This window comes from Stenella coeruleoalba, assembly GCF_951394435.1.
Source record: "Stenella coeruleoalba genome assembly, chromosome: 19".
Classification (NCBI taxonomy): domain Eukaryota; kingdom Metazoa; phylum Chordata; class Mammalia; order Artiodactyla; family Delphinidae; genus Stenella; species Stenella coeruleoalba.
This window is the reverse complement of record NC_137165.1, coordinates 59104279-59125826: the sequence shown is the minus strand read 5'-3', so window position 1 is coordinate 59125826 and position 21548 is coordinate 59104279. Positions and strand designations below refer to the sequence as shown.

The following is a 21548-nucleotide window of genomic DNA, read 5'->3' as shown; positions in this document are numbered from 1 at the left end:
TTAAAAAGGTAAAAAACAAAAGCGAAATTAATCTTAATAATACTTAACCGAATATATCCAAAATATTACGGTTTCGGCCTGGAATCAGTATAAAAATTATTAGAGGTATTTATATATTTTTTGCATTATGTGTTAAATCCATTGTGTATATTACACATACAGCCCTAGAGCTATATACCCCAAGGGTACAACAGGTACCAGCCAGACACAAAGATACGTGTGTTCCAAGGACCTTCTTTATTCTTTTAGCGACTTCATATGTCCGAAAGCGTCCCCTGCCTCTCATCCCCTTTCCTCTTCCACGGGCGGATACTTGCATGGGAAAAAAAAATGGCTGAAGCAGTATAGAAGTCGCTCCCCCGCCCTCCCCTCCATCATCCCCGATGAGGGCAGTTTTTACAGGCGGCTGAGATTTCTCGTGTGGTCACAGACGGTTTGTGCCCACCGGCACGTTTTGTACTTCTCATTATGAGGAGTCGGGGCGAGGATGGGGGCATTCCAGGAGCTAGAAGGACTCAGGCCTCTCTTGGACCCTGACAAAGTCCTTTCCAGCATTTTGTGCCCATAGGGACTGTGTGGCCTCCACTGGCGACAGCACCCATGGAGGGGAGAGCGGCCTGGTTGGCCAAACAGACACTTGGCAGGGCTCGGATTTCCTGGACCGGATGGCGGCCCGGAGCCCGGAGGCCGCGGCGCGGGCCGAGCACAGGATACGCGGCGGGCGTGCGCATCCCGGGATCCGCCCGCGCTCGGCCCCTGGCGCAGCTGCAGCGGATCCGCCTCCTCCTCCGGGGCTTGGAAGCGGCAGGAATTCCCCCTCCCCGGCCCCGCGTCCCCCTCCGGCCCGGGCTACGGGGCGGAGTCGCCCACCTGTCATCCGAGACGCCCCACGTGGGTCGGCCTGGGTTGGGGGCGGGGGTTGAAGGCAGGGAGAAAAGGCGGAGGCGGCGAGGGAGGTAGGAGTGAGGGTGGGGAGAAGAGAGGCGAGGAGGAGAGAGGGGAGCTGCCCAAAGCCGCGCGGAGAGCGAGAGAAGAGCAGCAGAGAGAAAAAAGAGGACCTGTGGCGTCCAGACTAGAACAGGTAAGGGGCGGCAAGTGAACAGAGGAGGGAAGCCTCGGGCTAGAGAGAGTGAGGAGAAGACCAGAGGCAAGCGCGAGGAGAGCTGCGGACGAGGGACAAGGCAGGACGGAAAGAAGGGTAGAAGGGGGACCATTCCAGGCGGAGGAGGGGCGAGGGTCCTTCAACGAGCGGCGGCGGAGGACCCGGGGCCGCTGCCCCTTTAAGGTTGCCAAGGCGACGGCTCTGGCCAGAGCGAGGCGCATTGACGTCAGCAGCCGGGCACTGATTGGCTGCGACGCGGCCGTTTCCGGTGGAGCCGCCGAGCAGCAGCTGTAGCCGAGTGGATTCGGGCTGGGAGGGGAGCACTGAGGTAGCTCCGCCGGCCGCCGCCTCGACCGCAGTCCGAACCCGCCGCCGCCCGCCCGCAGGTGAGAGGCCTCGGCGGGGGCCCCCGCGCGCCCAGCTTTGCCGCCAGCCGCCCGTTTGGAGGCGCCGGGCCGATCCAAGATGGCGTCGCGGGGAGCGACCTGCGGGGGACGGCCGCACCCCCTGCGCCTCCCGGCGCCTCCAGAGGGCCCCCCGCGGGCCTAGCTCCCTAGCCCGGGACTGCGCCCCCCAGACCCCCGGGGTCCGCTCCGGCCGCCCCGCCCCTGCGGCCTCCCCGCTCGCCCTCCCGCGTCTCCTGAAGGACGGTGGCGAGATGTCTCCGGAATCCGCCATCGACCCCCTGCCTTTCCGGCTGCTCCGGGGACCCGGCAGTCCTCGTTTTCCTCCCTCCGGCCTTTTCCGCGGGCGCGTCCCCTTCCTTCCCGGAATTGTCGCCCCGCCCCCGCGGTGGTCGTCACCCGGCCGATCCGTGGCTTTCTGTCCCCTCTCCCCTGCCCCCCTTTCCCGGTCCCCGCCCCCCCAGGTCTCCCTTGGCCTTCCGACCCGAGCGGGATGCAGGATGGGCCTCCCTTCCTCTCGTGGCCGTGACTGTGGCCTAAGTGGAGTGAAGGGCACTTCCGTGTCCTTGCCCCCGAAACGTGCGCGGTACCTGTGACCCGCCCCCCCTCCCCCGGCAGCTCAGTGTAGGTGCGACGCCGAACGGCGTCACCGCCGGAGGGATGCCCGAGAGATAGGTCTTCTCGGTGTTCCGAGGATGACCCCCAGGAAGGGCTCCTGGCTGATCTGAGGGTCTGCGGCCTGAATCAGCGAGTTTCTCAAGGTGTCTGGCATAGCGCCTCGCATGTGATCCCTTTGAAACGGAATTGTGTCACAACCGACTTTATGAAAGAAAGAATCTTAGTGTTTTCTTAGGAGGAGAGGCAATGCAGTGTACGTTTTGCAGCAGTTAAATAATTGGGGGCGGGGGGGGGAGCTAAATTGTTAGACTCTTACAACCAAGTACGAGGACGGACTTAATCTAGGTGTATTCGATTAAAAAAATAAGACCGTGAAATACGGATATTCCGGGGTTCACACGGTGACCTCACTGCGCCAGTCCTGGGGCATTTATGTTAATATGCTGCCTTATTTCCAGTGTCCTCCTTTTGGTGTTTTAAATGCATTGTTGCAAACAACAGACCAGTCTCACGCTTAGCCCCAGTTCTCTCATTTCTACCACAGACCAGATCTTCGAATGATTTCTCTGATCCGTTGAATACATGTATTGATATTCCTGAGATGGATCTGAATGTTTTGAAGCATAAAAAGATCTGATTGATCATTGTTCTCGGTGGCTTTCAGTACAGTATTTTTTCAAATGCAGAAAATCCTACTGAAGTGGATTCTCAGTTCATGTGGCTGTCTGAACTGGAAAAGGGGCTGGTGTAAATCTGTCCGAAAGTACCGTGTTTTTTGTGTGTTTGTTTTGTTTTGTTTTTTTGTGTTTGTATTAGAGTGTTTATTTCTGAAGTAGCAGCATGAGTCTTTTTCTGTGGCCTCTTAGTTTACGTGCTTGTCAGGGAGCTACAGACTTTCTCATGGTCTGTTAATTAGTTTACTCGTTATTGACCCTTACCATGAAAGTTGTCAAAACGAGATGCCTAACAGCACGGTAGCTCTTTACTCTGCTGATTTCTTTCTCCTTTGAAATTTACAACGTCATCTCAGTGGTTTTGTGTGCGTTATATTTGGAAAAGACCAACTAGTATTGAATTCAGTTGCAAAGTGGAGGAGACCTCACTTTTATCTTCTAATCTTAATTACTTAATAATTAGGAGTTGAAAGGAAAACAGTTTATGGCTCTCTTGTTAAATGAGTAAGCTTTTAATTCCAGGGTAAGGTTAGCTGCCCATTGTTATATTTGTTTATTTTACTTCACATCGAGGTAGTTTGAACCTTCTAAAATTCACTAAATGCAGTTTTATCTATTGAGTCTTCATGTGAGTTTAAAACTTAATGTTTTAACATTTTCCTGTCCAGATGAATAAAATGTTTTTTTTTCCTGTCCAAATCTTTTATCATTTACTTAGTAAGGTGTTTCTTTGTTTATGTGGGGTTTTTTTTCTGTTAAGGATTTGCCCTCTTACTAGTGGGTAAGTGTGTTATCGTCTAGAGCTGGAATCTGGTAAAAAGAGTCTAGGATTAAAAGTTGCTTTTATAACTCATCTGGCGTCTCTTTTGTGTTTTAAAAAGTGTTGATTGTGCTAGTAGTTGGCTAACCAGAGCCTTTGCTCCAGCGGTTTGCTGGGTGAGATCAGGACACTCCCCTGGGATCTGGGTTACGAATAGGGAATGTCAGATGTTCTTTCTTGTGCTTTCTTGCTTTCACTTAGAGCTGACTTGTGTGCCCTTATAATTCTCTGTCCCGTTTACCATGTACACACTTTGCACGGCATCATGATTTCTTTTGTAGGAGGAGAACTGAATGAAATTCCCTTAAGGGCCTGACTCCTCCGCACCCCGCCTCTGCCGGGGATAAGTGGTTCATACTTCCAACGGAGAGCTGAGGTTCTTCTCACTGTGGCTGCCTGCAGAGCCTAGATCCTGTGCAGCAGGACCTCAGTGAAACACTACTTTGAGAGCATGCTATTTCTGTACATACTTGACTCCCTAGCCCTCACCTCCCTGTTTAAAAAAAAATCTACGTAGAAAGAAATCCTTGTGAATCAGTTGCCTAGTGAATTTGTTAGGTCGAAGGCCAAATTGACATTTGCTCTTTGTAAACGGTTTTCACAGGCATCTGTGTGTTTTCCCCATAGTGAGCCATGGCGTCTGGCAGCACCGCCAGCGAGGAGGAGCGCAGCCTCCGGGAATGCGAGCTCTACGTGCAGAAGCACAACATCCAGGCCCTGCTCAAGGACTCCATCGTGCAGTTGTGCACCGCGCGGCCCGAGAGGCCCATGGCATTCCTCAGGGAATACTTTGAGAGGTTGGAGAAGGTAAAAATAAATGGGGCAGAGCATGAGATGACCCTGACGGTTGTTAAAGGGGATGCTGTAGAGTGTCGCTGATTTGTACCTTTTGGAAGAAAAGGAATTCTGACCAAATCATAATCTATAATCATCATCATCATCTAAAATAGAACTTCAGAAAAGAAATGTAGTTAACGCACTTGAAGTAATTTTTAACTTTGTAATCAGTAGAATTTATCAAAACCAATCTGTATGCTAAGTTTACTTGGCTAACAGGTTTTCGTCTTCCAAACATATAGTTCCTTGTAACTATTTTAATTAGTACATAAAACTGACTAAATGAAATAACTGACTAGGTACAGTTGATCAGAAGTAGTACAGCACTGTACAGCAGAAACTAACACAACATTGTAAATCAGCTATACTCCAATAAAAATTTTTTAAAAAGTAGTACAGCAGTGGTACTGCTGTACCACTGAAGTGAGAACTTCTACAGTACTTGAAAGCATTTAATGCTTTTTTCTTCAGCAAAGCAAGTGAACTTATAAGTTTTATCCCACCTTTTGAAATCACTGTAATGAAACAGTTGAGTCTAGCTTGTGACTGATATTTCAGAAACTCTGAATTAGTGAAGTGTGTTTTACTGTAGAATATGTCTCAGGTGAATCGACTCTAGAACAGAGAGATCAAGACTGATAGTTGTCAAAATTTTACTTTACAGCTCTGGTCAGGACTTGTTTCCTCTTGAAAAAAAATTAGTGCAGTTTTTAGTCGTTGTTGTTCATCCTCATTCTGTGTCAGTGGGACCTAAGCATGTGGTGTGTGCTTTTCTAAGCAAAATGATCATTTTTCATCAAGGTCGATGCTTCAGTTCACTTCCCTCAAAAAATGATGAATGAGAAAGTTTGGATTGTTTTGAGTAGTTTATTTGATTTGCTTCTGAAATTCAGCGAGATAAATTTACAGGTTTTCTTAAGCGTATTGAAGTTTTGATGTGGTTCATAATTGTGAACCAGTTGGGAGGCATTTTCTTAGGTATATGATTGTTAATTATCTAATTGTATTGCAGAAATATTTGTAATATATCCCACTGGTTTGGACAGTTTCTTAACCAGCATAATTTACTAGTAAAAGAGGCTGTTTTACTAGTGTGTAAAAAATGTTTGGGTGGCTCAGTGATCAGGAATTTTGTACTGTTTTCTTGAAAAGCTGTTTGTTGAAATTGGTGTCTAGTACCATGATTAGACTAATCAAAAACAACAACAGGGGCTTCCCTGGTGGCGCAGTGGTTGAGAGTCCGCCTGCCGATGCACGGGACGCGGGTTCGTGCCCCGGTCCGGGAAGATCCCACATGGCGCGGACCGGCTGGGCCCGTGAGCCATGGCCGCTGAGCCTGCGCGTCCGGAGCCTGTGCTCCGCAGCGGGAGAGGCCACAGCAGTGAGAGGCCCGCGTACCGCAAAAACAACAACAACAAAAAACTAACCAGTCCCGATGAATGTAGCCTTGCTGTCTTGGAATTGTGGTAGAAAGTCTGGTTTTCTCTTATTTAAGCAGTTTCCTGATAGTGAAATACTGTAGCGCCAGGCTGCTGTGGGCCTTCCCTGTTTTGAAGTGAAGTGTGTTTCTGGAGACCTGATTCTGAAATTGGTCACTGTAAGGTGATCCCTCTTCTTCTCTTTGGACATCAATAGAAGCCATCTGATGAGGGGATGAGGTTGGTGAGACGTGAAGGGTGTGTCTTTTTATAGGGAGTGTTGCGTGTGTGGTGCTCATTTCAGAGCCTGTACTCTCATAGCCCTGTTTAAGCACTGAGCAAGGGGAAAACAAGAAATGATGATTAAAGTAGTTTCTTTGCACGTGGGATTTTTTAATTTAATGTGTGTTGGCTTCTTTGCCTTTTAATAAAAGTCACAGCTTAACGCTTTTTCTTATAATTCAAGGATCTTTGTTCACTTGTATACATTCCTTTAGCCAGGGTTGAATGTAAATATCTGAACTTTCAAGTAACTAGGTTTTCAACTTTTCAACAGGTCATTGTTCTGTGCATTAGGTGTTAGGTTATATGTGTGAAAATATGGTCACGCTCTTGTCATCTCTTTCCCTGTGTTAACCAGGGGTCATGTTTCTGGTACCCTCAACTGCTCGATAAGAAATGCACCAAAAAACTCCATTGAAAGCTTCTGCGTTTTATTTCAGACTGTTACCTGTAATTTGAATCCTCTTTTCTGCATATATTTATTAGAACCGCCCTGTCTGATAGATCAGAGGAATTTTAATAGCTCCGACCATGGAGTGTCTTCTGTGTGCCAGGTACCGTGTGAGCCCTTTACATACGTACATACATGCTCATTATTTCAGATGTGTGAGGTTGCTGATTATCACCATTTTACAGAGGTAGCAGGTAAAACTAAGAGAAATCAGGTAACTTCCTGTGGTCACATAGGGTAGTAGCTTTATGTTGTACCATACGACCCCCAAATTTCATTCGTTTACTACAGAAGTCCTCATTTCTTGGTAATGTGCAGCTCTTGTGGGCTCAGCCCATCTTCTCTTCTTGGCTCCATGTGTCTTGTTCTGGGGTTGAGTGGAAGGAGCTGCTCCCAAGGCCGAGAGGGATCGGATGCTGCAGGGGCCAGAGTCAGATCTTACAAGAGGACATGCTGTGGCAAAACAAGCCACTTACCCAGCCCCAGGTCCGTGGGACGGGGACGTTTACTTCACCTACAGGGAAGCATGGAATTGCAGGGGCAGGGAGGGGACAAATAGTGATTGTTGAAAGCATATTAAGTAAGCGGTGGGCACAGCACCGGAGCTTAATACTCTAGGATGTGTTGACAGTAAGTGGACCAGGAGGGGTTCTTTTGTCTGTTTTTGTTTTAATAAGTGAGAGAACTGAGGAGGGAGGAGACTGACCGAAGGATGAATGACAACAGCAAGAAAAAGGACGTAAAACTGTATAATAGAAATCGATGATCTCAGTAATGGCTCTGAGTCACCAGGATTAGGTTCTAGCTTATTGCTATTGAAGATGAAAACCCATGGAACAGTGTGAAAATCAAAATGCTTTTGGTACTTCAAAATTGTCTTAAAAATTCAGTTAGATAGAAGACAGTTCCAAATGAGATATTACTTGTGAAACTTTCCATGAAATTTTTGTGAAATATCAGTGACAGATTTTGGGGTAGAATTTGTGTTTTCATTTATACTCTTGAACTTTAGACTTTGGGGGAGACTTGAGTTTTAAAGTCCTCTGTTAATATGGAATGGGAAAACCTCACCTGTTTACTGGAATTACCGGAATGACAATGAAGTGGGTTTTCTTTAAAAATGTATTTTTTTAAAAAATGGTTGTATATTTGCACATGGTTCAAAATTCTGCAGGTACAAAAGGATATGACAATAGAAAGTCTTTTCCCCACTTCGTTGTCTTCCTAGAGTGCAGGAAGACGCTGTGTTCCAGGGATAATATATGGGCACCTGCAAATTCCCATCCAGCATGTGCATGGTATTCCATTGTATGGATGTACTAGTTTATTTAATCTCCATGTTGACGACCATTTTGGTGGTTTCCAGTGTTTTACTATTAAAAGCAATGATATAATAAATAACCTTGTATATCTGTCACTTCACACACACGCATATTTTAGAATAGATTTCCTGGCAGTAGACTTACTGGATTATTTGGTCAACAGGTAAGTGCATTTGTAACTAAATATGCAAATATATTAAAGTTGTTTTTGTTATAGGCTTTTCTTAACTGTGTTTTTAATTGAAAATTAGAAAATCTAGAGAAATGAGAAAAATAAAGCCAATTCCTCCCTCCAAAAAATAAAAATCAAACATGAGTCTATAATAGAGATAAACACTATTAATGCCTTGATTGTTATCGTTCTAGACTTTCCTTGCTGCATTTATATGTTCTTTCGTTTGTCTTGATGCCAAATGCAGAGCTGAGTACCATGCAGGAGAAAAAGTAGGCAGCTCCTTAGTTTCTTTTTTATCAAAAAATTTTCAGAAATAGTAAATGCTGAGTTCATTTAGAATTTGAAAGACGGCTTAGAAAAATAATGGAGGGTGAGTCAGATGAATGAGAATGTAAATAGCTCACCATTCTTGGCTTTTTTCATTCTGATTTTACGTCAGGGCATAACTCATTCTTTACTGAAGACCTGCGAGGAATTTCTTTTTAAGGCCCTAGATCTGAAAAATAAGAACGTTAAGTAGTTGATATCAGTTTTAAACGGACTGGTTTAATAAGTTTTTAAAAGCGGGTAAACTTTTTTTTGTTTTAACTTCAAGTGTCAACCCTGATCATAAAGAATGCTTCCAGCTCTGTTAGGAGAAGTATTGTTACATCCGATCTTAGTTAAATTCTAGGTTGCCATCACGTTTCATTATTTGTTTATACCTGAGACTCCAGCTACAATATGAGCTCCACAGGCTCAGGACTCTCTCCTATTGGTGTTTTTTTTTTTTTTTTAAATAAATTTATTTATTTATGGCAGCGTTGGGTCTTCGTTGCTGTGCGTGGGCTTCTCATTGCAGTGGCTTCTGTTGTCGCGGAGCACGGGCTCTAGGCACGCGGGCTTCAGTGGCTGTGGCTCGAAGGCTCTAGGGCACAGGCTCAGTAGTTGTGGCGCGCGGGCTTAGTTGCTCCGCGGTATGTGGGATCTTCCCGGACCAGGGCTTGAACCTGTGTTTCCTGCATTGGCAGGCGGATTCTTAACCACTGCACCACCAGGGAAGCCCTCCGACTGGTTTTTATGTTCCCCTTGCCTCGTGTAGACTTGGCGTGGCAGATCCAGAGAATACATATTGAATGAATGGAGTAGCACAGTGATCTAGGCATTCTTCTGTCACTTTGCTGTGCCTGAGTGATTATTCCTAGACGGCATTCTTGGGCGGGGCAGGGATCTCACACTAATTTCCCAGCCTTTTGTTTTGCAGTTCATTACTGTTGAGTGCATTACAAATCATTGTCGGTATATTATCATAATGAGTATATAATTTTTTATTTTGCATGTTACGTGCCCTGTACCAGTGGCTTTTGTTCATTAATAAATACAGCATCTGTTACCCTCTGAGAAACAGTGAAGTCTTTCCAGAGTATTTCTTTTCAAGCTTGACTCTCCCATTTTTTCCCCCATTTGTAATTGACCTTTGCCCCTTAACTTTCAGCTTGGTAATAGAGGGAGAGATTTGAAGTGACTGAGAAGGACCGCCATTGGAGTATGAGAATACCAGCTGAAGAATGCCATGCTGAAGGGTCTCATTTTATAAACTTATAATCTTTTTCAGGAGGAGGCAAAACAGATCCAGACTCTGCAGAAAGCGAGCGCTCGTGCAGACTCCAGGGAGGATGAAATCTCTCCTCCTCCACCCAACCCAGCGGTAAAGGGCCGGAGGCGACGAGGCGCCATCAGTGCCGAGGTCTACACGGAGGAAGATGCTGCATCCTACGTGAGGAAGGTAGTGTTCATATCTGAGCACTGGGACCCACGTGGTAGCCATCCAGTCTTCTCTGATGAATGCGTGCACTGTTTTGAGTAGTAAAACACAAACAGGATGGATCGTACTCCATCCTGTACAGTTCCTGGGTACTTGGGGAACAGGTTTCTGTAACAGCATACCATCAGAGGAAATAACTAACAGTAATTATGAAACAGTGCATAAGTGAGTTTTGGGGGTTTTCTTTTGCATGTTGTTTTGCAGTAGAAGAGCAGGCAGTACTCCTTTTTCTCTTGAATCATGGTGTCAGTTTCTTGACATCCTGTAGTTCATGTTGTGGCTTTCAGCCTTTTACCCTATGAGCGTCATTTGTCTCAGTTGGCTCTTAGAGCCAGTCTGCCATTTCGAGTTAAGCTGTTAGCCTGAAGGGGGAAGGGAATTGAGCTTGCAAGAGGTTGTGAGACTAACAGTACCTGATCACAGTTTAGAAAATGACCAGTTGTCAGAAAATGCTTAGTTTTGCCTCACTAATCACCTTGGGCAAGGTGATTTTGGTTTGTTCCTTTAGTTGTTGACTAGGAACCAAATACTAGCCTTTAAACACAGGCCTAGATGTAGGCAAAGGGGATTATTGAGTCAATATTTGTTGAGAACTTTGTGGATCAAAGACAGCGTGAGAGTGTTATGTTGAAAATATTTAACTCAAAGCAGCCTTGTTTAAATACCGTAATGTAGCTTGACATTTCATTGTAATTTAGGTTGCAAGCATGAAGTGGTCTTGGTTTATGGAATCGTCATTTTGACTTTCTGTTCTTTCTTAGGTTATACCAAAAGATTATAAGACAATGGCTGCTTTAGCCAAAGCCATTGAAAAGAATGTACTGTTTTCACATCTTGATGATAATGAGAGAAGGTAGGTGCAGGTACTTTGTTATACTATTTTTCCAGTGCAGTTGGTGTCCCAAACTAGTCTCATCACTGTTGCAAGTTTTAAGGCTCTTAGTAATTGTTCACCTGATAACAATCCAGGCTGAAAATCTGGGAGCTTTAATTCTAAGGTTAATGTTTGAAATCCACAGAAGCAGCAATGCAATGTAACGCGAGGCCTTCTCTCCCTTGCAGTGATATTTTTGATGCCATGTTTCCGGTGTCCTTTATTGCTGGAGAGACTGTTATTCAGCAGGGTAAGGGCGGCTGCTTTATGGCACGCACTGGTATTATTGAAGTTGTTCTCCTCTTTAAGCCCACGATTTTCCTTCTGTTACACTACTGGGTTTTCTCATTTCTTTTAATTAAAATCTTCTCAGCTAAAAGGCACACTTTGCCTAAGGGACTAATATTTCCCTAACATCTGATATAGTTTTGTTTATGGTAACTGTTAAAGGGAATTCATGCATTTTTACTTTGTATGGAATTCCAGAGCCACACATATTTCACATATCCTTTATATTGCTTATTAACCACTTACAAAGTAAAATAAAGTAGAAAATAAGCACAACACTTCTATTCTTCATCATCTAGCCCGTCTCTTTGTAAGGTTCTGTGCCTTCTACTGGTTCTTACCTTTTTTGACCACATATAGTAACATGGATCTCATCTTTTGGTGTCCTCTCTTTTTTCCTTTCTTATTTACTCTCGATATTTTCATGGGTCTTCATAATCCATATATTTTCTTGTTTAGTGACAATCTGATATTTGTTATTACTATTTGAGTTGTTTCTTGTTTTGTTGTTATAGATGATGTAGCGTTTAATGTCTTTGTACACACAAGTGGCTTTTTTTTTTTCCAGAGGCATTCTTTGCCACGAGATGACTAAAAACTCAGTTTTACGACTTCTAAAATAAATTGCTGGACTTTTTTCTTGAAAGTTTCTGTTCATTTGTAATATACTCTTCTCTCACAGCACCTCTCTGACATAAGTTCATTATTTTACATTAATTTGGTTTGATTTGTGCTTCTTTAATTAATATGCTTCTAACTTTTTTACTCTCCTCGCTTTCAGGTGATGAAGGGGATAACTTCTATGTGATTGATCAAGGAGAGATGGATGTAAGATTTAATAATTGCAAAAATATGTTGATAATCTTAAAAGTCAACTTGTTGATATTTATTGCTTCTAAGAGTTTCTGAAGGGCTATTACATCCTTGTATGTTCGATTCCTTTTGCCAAATATTTTACTGACACAGATACTTTCTAAAGGTAATTTCTTCAGCTAGACCTACAGTTCAGAACTTTTGCTAGATTAGTGGTTAAGGCGTGTGTGTGTGCTGTGGAATAAGACAGGTGTCAGGGAGAGTCTAGACCGGTCGTGAGCTGGGAGACTGGGTGTACAGCTTTCTTGGTTCTGGAAGTCTTGTTGCTCCCATAAGATTATTAGAAAACTCGGTACCTCCTGCAGGTAAAATGCTTGCCTAGCACCGTGCCTGGCACAGTGCTCTGTAAATACATGTGGTTAATATTAATGCTTAGTTCACTTTTTTTGCCCTGGTCATCCTTACAGAGGACTTTTTCTTATCAGATAATTAAACTAGGTAAATTACAGACACTCTGAACTTACTTAACTCATTGTCAGAAGTCAGCTGTTTTGCTCCGTTGTGTACCGAAAATGTAACACATTTGATTTTTTAAAACAAAGTTCAGGATTCTGACCTCTTAAAAAGGTTTGCAGGTTTTTAATACTTACGTATTTGTCTACGTAGAAAAAAACAATGCTTTTGTATTTTAGGTCTATGTCAACAATGAGTGGGCAACCAGTGTTGGGGAAGGAGGGAGCTTTGGGGAGCTTGCTCTGATTTATGGAACACCTAGAGCAGCCACTGTCAAGGCAAAGACAAATGTGAAGTTGTGGGGTATCGACCGAGACAGCTATAGAAGAATCCTCATGGTAAGATCCGTGCGTTTTGGAGTGTGGCTCACAATCCAGGCTGTGTGACTAATGTTTAAATAGTATCACCACATTGAAATGAGAATATTTTTTACTTTTAATGATTGAATGCTTGTATTAAGCCCAACTTAGCATTATTCATTATACCGTTTGAGACAGTGATCTTTTAGAACAAAACTTTGGCCAGAAATAACATGGGAAACAAATGTGGTGTATACGCAGTGGTCAGCTTATGTTTGGGAATCTCTCCATTTGTCAGTCAGTGCATCTTCCCTTAGCTGATCTTTACACATTACAGTTGGCCTGAGAGGTGCCGCATCCGAGTGCATGACGTTATTGAAGGCCACTCAGAAGCCATCAGCTTCTCTAAATGGAAAGGAGGTTAGCAGTGATGCAGGTTTCATGTCCCCTCTCACTGTAAAGGAATAAACGAAGTAATAAAACCATTGGAATGTTCTGCTGATGTAATTGGACTCTATGAGAACTTTCTGACAAATTTATGGAGTAGCTTGGGTGTTTAAGTCCCAGTAAATGGCATTAGTCACCTTAAATGGCTTTCTTAAATTTGTGTATTACATGTCTGGCTGTTTGACAGTACGCGGTTGGAGGTACTTAGAAAATTTTCTGTACTGGGGGATGGAGATATGTATATCTATTGTGTATATACTTGTATATGTATATGTAATAGATACATATTATATAATAAATATTTACATACTTAGAAAATTTTCTGTACTGGGGATGGAGATAATGTATATCTATTATATATATACTTATGTAATAGATACATATTATATAATAAATATTAAATAATATAAATACATATTATACATCTATATTTATAAGTATATAAATTGCCAAGGCAGTTTACTGTGTAAGGGATGTTTATTATAGAGGAACTGTGCGTTTCCCCTTTCTGTCCCCCAGATGTATTTAGCAAACCTTGCAGATAAGACATTTTGGTTTAGTTTGGGGTTACGGCACTTTTTTTTGTCAGGGTGGGATGTTGTTTCTATGGTAGCAGCTGTATTTCCTTCCTTCTGTGGAGGATCAGGGTTGTGGAAAAGGACCCTGGGCTGGAAATATATTCAACTGTAGTCACATATATGACTTGGGTTTTTGTTTCTTTGTTTTGTTTTGTTTTGAGAACTGATTGTTTGCTTTTTTGACACTTCGCTAATTTGTGAATTCTTTGGGCATATACCTGGTGTTTCTTTTAGGAGCAAGTTACTAAGAGCTTTTGATTGAACTGAATAGAGGGCTTACCATCTTCAACAGGAGGAAACCAGTCATGTATCAAGCAGCAGTAGCAAGCTTTGACTTCTCTGTTGTTGTTCATTTACTTGAAACAGTGTTTCTTACTCCACAGCGTGATGTGAATTACACTTTCTTTTTTCATTTATAGGGAAGCACACTGAGAAAGCGCAAGATGTATGAGGAGTTTCTTAGTAAAGTGTCTATTTTAGGTAAGTTTTGGAAGATTGCACGGAGAATTGTTGTATTGAAGTGTTAGTCATGCTTAAGGAAACTGATTGTATTTCATAAAGATTACTCCAGTTATCAACTCTTTTTCTTTTTTTAATGGTTAACAAAAACCATATGGAATGCAGAGTTGAAGTGTGACTAAATTAGAAGTAATTTTAAAGTGCGTTTAATTTGCTAGTATATGACAGACCTCTAAATTAGAAATAAGTGTTACTTATTCCTCCTGGAGAGACAGAAAGACTGGAAGTGTTCTCCTGAGTGTGGACTTTCACAGTTGTTCCCCCCGGGGACTTGTTTCTCTGTTGCTCCGTCAGTGAGTTTATTGGTTCAGGAAAGTGAGTATTTCCAAGAATGCATTTCCTCTGTAGAAAGAATAGGTGTCATTAGCTTGCTTTCTCTGAAAAAATGCTAGAAGTGTGGGGAAATTTAGAGTAAAGTAGGGTAATTGGAGGCATTTCTACATATTTTGTTATGTGGACTTAGAGACATTATTACAAGCTGTTCTTCATTGGGAGGGGAAATGGCGATTTATAAGGTAATATAGTCTTGAGTCATTGCTTTGTTACAGTGAATTGACTTTTTTGCCCTTATTTGTCCTTTCTCTGAAATGGTTACATTTGTTTAGTGTCTTGGGTGTTAGTTTGGCCTTTGGGAACAAAAGTTATTTTCTAGTTACTCTTGTTGGTTTTGTAAATAAATTCTACTGAGGATTTAAATTGATACATTATTTCTCTGAATCTCTGGAACTATTACTTTTGGGTCCTGTAATTGTAGGTTCGATTTGCATTGATGGCATTCTTTAGGAATACTTAACCGTTACATTTTTCTTATCCCTGTACCATCGGACGCAGTTGGTATAGGTTAACCTGGCCACTTGGCTACTGAAAGAAAGCTCTAGGGTCATCTGTAAGTAACAGGAGGATCTTGGTGAGACGAGACGTAGTTGAAGACAGGTGCCATGTTGGATTAGAGCCACTACTAGAGTATTTTGGTTGACTTCTTTATACCTTTTGTTTTGAGATTTTTTAGCAATACCAAATAATGCAGAGAAATTCTTTTGATTCCTGCCTTTTAGAATCTCTGGACAAGTGGGAGCGTCTCACGGTAGCTGATGCGTTGGAACCAGTGCAGTTTGAAGACGGGCAGAAGATTGTGGTGCAGGGGGAGCCGGGAGATGAGTTCTTCATTATTTTAGAGGTAAAGACGGGGCAGCACTGGGTGGGGAATAGGGGGACACCAGTTCTCATTTACAGCTACCGTTCTTAAGATAAACAGTTTTATTTAAAAATTATCGTTCCCTTTGAAATGTCGTCGTTTGGTTTTCGGCCAGGCCACCACATTTTAAATGAGGGCTTTGCATGAAGTAATAGCCGAATTCTGACCTACTCGAATTAATTCTCCTCACAGAAGCCAAACAGAACTCAGCCATTTAGCACACAGGCTGTGATGTACTGCACCGTTCTTGTTAAAATCATGCATTTGGGCTAATTTGGCAAACAGGATCAAAGGCAGGTATTTAAATTCTAAATGTGACCATGTTTTATATCGTCACAATCCATGGAAATGTCTAGCAGATACTCTTGCCAGCCAAGGAGATCCACAGAGCAGATTCGCTGAATGTGGCTCAGTAGATGCTAATCGCTGTTGTTTAAGCCAGGGGTCGAGGAAGTCTTTCTGTAAAGGGCCAGACAGTAAGTAATTTAGGCATTTATGAGCCATAGTGTTTCTGTTGCAGACTCAACTCTTGTCATAGTGGGAAAGCAGCCATGGACAGTATCTAAATGAGTTGGTGTATTGTTCCAATAAAATTTTATTTATAAAAGCAGTGAGCTTGGATTTGGCCCTCCTTCTGCAGTTTGCTATCCTGAGTCTGAACCCTCGAAGTACCTCAGCGTGATGAGAAGTACCTCCTAGCAGGAACTGCGGGGGTAAATAAGCGTCAAGCCTGTAGTGACTCTTCAGTTACCTTTTATCGCATGAACACAGAGGATTTGAAATAACTGCTGAGTCCTTTTTTTTTTTTTTTTTTTTTGCAGAGTAGCTAAAATTGCATAGGATATTTAAAATGCCACCCAGGATTTGAAAGTATTAATGTGTTTTGCTTTTTGGTGATTTTGTTATAGGGTTCAGCTGCTGTGCTACAGCGTCGTTCAGAAAATGAAGAATTTGTTGAAGTGGGAAGATTGGGGCCTTCTGATTATTTTGGTATGTGGATTTCCTCACAATAAACACAGTTTCTGTAAGTCACTTCTCAGTGAGCTATCACAGTCTTTCATAATCTTGCCTTTTCTTCTCCTGAATTTTATTTATTTAATTAATTTATTTATTTATTTTTGCGGTGTGCGGGCGGGCCTCTCACTGTTGTGGCCTCTCCCGCTGTGGAGCACAGGCTCCGGACGCGCAGGCTCAGCGGCCATGGCTCACGGGCCCAGCCGCTCCGCAGCATGTGGGATCTTCCCGGACCGGGGCACGAACCCGTGTCCCCTGCATCGGCAGGCGGACTGTCAACCACTGCGCCACCGGGGAAGCCCTGAATTTTATTTTTTATTTTAGTTTTCGGCTCTCAGAGAAGTAGTGTGAGATTTTGACCTTGACTCAGTTAATAATTAAGTTATTGATGGTCTCATATCTGTCAGTTGGTTTTTTCCTGAGGTGCAGATGTAGTGTGGCCTGTACTGAGTTACTAGGAGGAAAAATACGGGTTTTCTTTTCCCCGGAGGGCGCCCCTCAGAAGACGTTTCTGAGGGAGCTAGCCTACTCTCAGCCCTTTCCCCTCCTGCAGGCGAAATCGCGCTGCTGATGAATCGTCCTCGCGCTGCCACCGTGGCTGCCCGTGGCCCGCTGAAGTGCGTCAAGCTGGACCGCCCGAGGTTTGAACGTGTTCTTGGCCCGTGCTCGGACATCCTCAAACGGAACATCCAGCAGTACAACAGTTTTGTGTCCCTGTCCGTCTGAAACCTGCTTCCCGTGCCTCCCTTCCGCCTCTCCCTGCCCAGGCTTCCCCATGCAGACTGCTCTCTGGCCCCTCTTTGCAGCGCCACGTGGCCAGTGGCATCGCAGCTTCTTGTCGGTTTCTGTTAAAAGTTGCTCTTATTGCACCATTTTTATTTTGGAGCATTAACTGAGTGCTCATACACAGTTAAATAAATAGAAAGAGTTCTGTGGAGACTTGGCTGTTCCTGCTTCTCTGTGCAGTGTTAGTGTTCACCCTGGGCCGCGCGTGCCATGCTTTCTGGTGAGGCAGACCCTGCGCCATGTGAGTTACCATAGAGTCATGATGTAACCGCGCAAGATTGCCTTTCAAGTGACAGAAGTTTCCTGTTACCATAAGCAGATTCTAGACTGTGGCCATATATGCTATATTTCTTTATAGAATAAACGATCTCTCATTAAGCTCTGAGGATTAGGAAAAACAGATATAGAAAAATCTTAGTATAGTAGAAAGACATCTGCCTGTATTTAAACTAGTTTAAGGGTGAAAAAATGCCCATTTTTGCTAATTATCAGGTGGAAATGATCTGTTCAGTTCTTTTTTTTTTTCTTTTTAACAAGAATTTTTATTTGTCAGGCGACTTTGCCTGGTTTTGTTTATATCTTGTTCTTAATGTTTCCTCTCCAGTTCTAAAATATGTTGAGGAGTGGCTGTCTATACCTACCTGCCTTTTAAGGTTCACACCAAATCATAAGCTGCAAACATTGGGTAATGATTTAACTGCATCTGCCTCAGCTCACAGACTCTGATCACACCTTCATTTATCCGGCTGGTGCCAAATGTTGATCATCACATGCTGAATTGAGAATAAGAATTTGAGGTCTGCACTCTAGGTTGCTAACTTAGACTTTTTGGTTAATGTATATCCTTCAGTTGAGTCCAGGATAATAATCTCTTATGCTCTTTAAGCACTGATTCCAGGAGATTGGATTTACTGGGAAAAGACAGACTAAATGTTGTAACCGAAAAATGGAGGTGGGATTGCTAAAGGGAGAAGTGGCAGGTGGACAAAGTTCAGTGTCGGGAGCTCTGCCCCACTCAGTTCACTGGGGCAGGAGATTTGGGAAGAAGTGTTTTACTTTGCTTTAACCTTTCCTCCCCTGTTTACATCGACTAGAATTTATGGTGGGTTGCGGGGTGGGGTAGGATGTGTTTGTGTTTCAAATTGGTCTAAAAGGCCATCCTACTGAAAAGTTCTGCTTTCCTATCTACCACCTTATTTCTCTGGCAAACTTTTTTGTGTAAACGAGTGTTTTGAGTCTTAACTTTATTTCAGTATTTTCCAGCCTTATCAAGGTTATGTGTTACATTATTCCATGTGCACCAATGATACCCAACTGTTTATTTTTATTATTGTTATTTTTTGAAACAAAATTTCACAGTTCCATAATGTAGGCACTTTTATTTGCATTGTGATTTATATAGTATATAGGGTTATATTGGGGGTGACTGCAAGCATTTTTTCCATCTGTGTGCATCTGGCTCTGATTTTTAATCCCCTCTCCTTCCCCTTTCCCAGGTAATTGGTCATGGTACATTTTTTTCATAGATTTGAACAGCTTTTGGGTTGTTACTAAGTTTGGAGTATAAATCTGGGAAAGAGATTTTATTTACATTCTAGTGTGGGATAGAAAGCCACCTTATTTCAAATTTTTTATTTTTCAGAATAATCTTTACTAAATGAGGATTTTCTGGTCTGTATTTTGTGTTTAGCTTTTTATATTTAAAAGATTAAAAATAAAAATTATGTTCTTATTAGCTTAAAGCTTGATTTGATCTTTGTTTAAATGCCAAAACTGTACTTAACTAAATTATTTAGAACGCCGTAAGTTTGCAGAGTTTCATATATGTATATAGTCATGCTCCTGTGTATGTTCAGATTCGTAACAGTGATTTCTAAATGGGTTCTGTTCTTAAATCATTCGGCTTTGCTGTTTACTCCCTTTTGTAATTTTTAATCTAAGAAAATTTAAGTCTGAATTTAAAAATGATCACATTTAAAGCCTTATCTTTGTGCAGTCTATGTGAGAAATCACGATTGGCATCATTTGTCTCAGTGGATATTCAGGGCTTTAGAAGTCATTATTTCTGGGCTTGGTAAGTGGATTTATGAGCTCCACTGCTCTAGAAAGCGTAGATGGCCAAAGGACCATTTTGTATTGTTTCCTGGTCACTAGTCTGATTATACTGTGTGCGCTAATATACCCTCTTCTTTTTGTTGTAGATTGTCTTAATGGTAGGTCAAGTAATAAAAAAGATTAAATAATTTAATTCTCTAACGAATCAGTTTTTCTTCCCTTTCCCCTTTGCTCCTCTTCTTCCTCTCCCCCCCACCCCCCGAAGCTGCTAATCCGGTGGGCATGAATGAAAATCGAAAGTGAATTAGGGGATCGGTGTTTTGAAACAATAATGTGTTTGTTTTCAGTGTTTTCCAATTCAGTTTGTCAAAGAATGAATCTAAAACCCTTTCTTTAAGAGTAATTGAGATGTAGCAGATCTGTACTGAGCAATGGAAGGAAAACAATAAATCAGAGGTCAAAGATTTCCTTTTTATTGAGGGTAGACTGGTTCTCTGGCTTTGGAACTTTCCCACACTTAATGGGGGATGTCATTTCTAGGTCAGCATACTCTTTGGTTTAAATTTAATATGTGCATTCCTATATTTAGGGATGCTTCTGTATTTCGCACACATACAAAGTCATTTCTAACATTTCTCATTTCTGAGGTGGGGACGATTAAATTGAATTCATTAGCATATTGGAATTAATTCATTTGCATCCAGTGGAGTTGGAGATGATGTTGTATTGCCCAGAACATTGCTTACGTTGTGCTACTTCGTAACACGTGCACTTCGTCCAGATGCAGTAAATCCCCTCCCTCACCCTGCTGGAGTTGGAACCTTTTGAGTCACAACAGAATATAATTGAAGAACATTTTCCTGGGTTGACTGTACTGGTTGTAGTTTAATTTTCCCTCGAAAACACTGGCTTATATGAAATCCCTTTTTGTATTTTAATGGCTTAAATATTGACAGTGTAAAATTGAAGTAGTATGATGTTAGTTTTCTTAATATTGCTTTCTCTCCAACCACAGATGAACAGCTGAACCCTTTTTGTATTTTTCTTTTTTTTTTTTTTTGCGGTACGCAGGCCTCTCACTGTTGTGGCCTCTCCCGTCCGGACCTTTTTGTATTTTTGTTAGGCCCTGGCAGTGTACTTCTAGATGGGCTAAAACTACTAAAACAACATGGAGAAGCAGTGTGTTGATCACCATCATAATAGCCATCAGGAAAGACTGTGGAGAGAACATAAAAGGGAGAATGGTAAATCTCTCTCTTCTTACCCTAAGGAGTTTCACACAGCAGTCAGTGTTACTGTGTGCGTATAAAGTTAAAATCTGTGGACTGACAGAAGTCCAGAGCTGTGACTGCATCCTGATGCTGCCTAAAAGCCCAAACCACTAATGAGCAGAATTTTTTCGTTTTGCGAAAGCTCTCTGCCAGTGTAGCTTAAGTAGCTTTGTGGTTTTCTAAGTCACCACTAGATGGAGGGCTTTTTATCATCTTTGTTAGCCTCAAAGTCAGTTACAGTCGGTCCTCGTTGTTCACAGATGCTGTATTTGCGAACTTTGCAAATTTGCGTACTTGCTGAAATTCATTTGTAACCCCCAAATCAGTACTCCCGGCACTGTCAGAGTCATTCCCAGACTTGAGTGGAGAGGGGCCCGCGTCTCCCGACACGCGAGTGCCTGGCACAGGTCAGACCAGGCACACTCTGCCTTCTAGTTTCAGCTGAAATCAGATGCCCTTGTTTTGGTCTATTTAGTGCCACTTTTTTGCATTTTTGTACTTCCTGTTGGTGATTTCTCTATTTAAAGTGGCCCCCAGAGGAGTGCTCGTGTCCTGGCTGGGGGTCCCGAGGGTGAGAAGGCTGTGGTGGGTCTCTAGAGGGGTACGTGTTAGCCAGCTTCTCTCAGGCGTGAGAGGCAGCGCCATTGGCCGAGCTCAGTGTTCGTGAAGCAACAGTGGATACTAACTGAGGTGTCTTCATCACACCGTAACGCAGGAATCAAGATCGTGTATTGGTAGGCTGACAGGAATGTCACCAGAGGCTCTCACAGGAACTACAGCCCCGCATCGCTCCTAGGGGAAGGCGGCACAGGAACCTACAGCCCTGTATCGCTTCTAGGGGAAGGCGGCTGTCTCCGCTGATTCCGTGTCCTTGGTGACTCATCAACCATAAAACTACCACAGATAAGAGAATCAACTACCCTTTTTACCGTCTTCAGACTCAGATTGTCCTCCTGACTTTGGGGGAGGCTAAGTGAGTTCCTCCAGAC

General features: G+C 42.9%; 1 protein-coding gene across 2 annotated transcripts; it reads left to right on the top strand.

Annotated features, from left to right (window-relative positions):
- The first annotated feature begins 928 nt into the window (after positions 1 to 928).
- PRKAR1A (protein kinase cAMP-dependent type I regulatory subunit alpha) lies at positions 929 to 17384 on the top strand. Of its 2 annotated transcripts, none has more exons than XM_079904103.1 (11): positions 929 to 1081; positions 4246 to 4425; positions 9698 to 9868; positions 10669 to 10760; positions 10970 to 11031; positions 11851 to 11897; positions 12575 to 12733; positions 14139 to 14199; positions 15294 to 15415; positions 16342 to 16423; positions 17001 to 17384. In XM_079904103.1, the coding sequence occupies exons 2-11, from the start codon at positions 4252 to 4254 to the stop codon at positions 17171 to 17173; spliced, it is 1143 nt and encodes a 380-aa protein (XP_079760229.1). In that variant the 5' UTR covers positions 929 to 1081; positions 4246 to 4251; the 3' UTR covers positions 17174 to 17384. The 2 variants fall into 2 exon arrangements, with proteins under 2 accessions (XP_079760229.1, XP_079760228.1); XM_079904102.1 differs by lacking the exon at positions 929 to 1081 and adding an exon at positions 1188 to 1488.
- The last annotated feature ends 4164 nt before the right edge of the window (positions 17385 to 21548 follow it).

Excerpts from the sequence above, each read along its gene's own strand:
- PRKAR1A (XM_079904103.1), top strand. The coding sequence starts at position 4,252 with ATGGCGTCTGGCAGCACCGCCAGCGAGGAGGAGCGCAGCCTCCGGGAA. Across the intron at positions 4,426-9,697 it reads ACTTTGAGAGGTTGGAGAAG|GAGGAGGCAAAACAGATCCA; the intron begins GTAAAAATAAAT and ends AATCTTTTTCAG. Across the intron at positions 11,898-12,574 it reads TTGATCAAGGAGAGATGGAT|GTCTATGTCAACAATGAGTG; the intron begins GTAAGATTTAAT and ends TTTGTATTTTAG.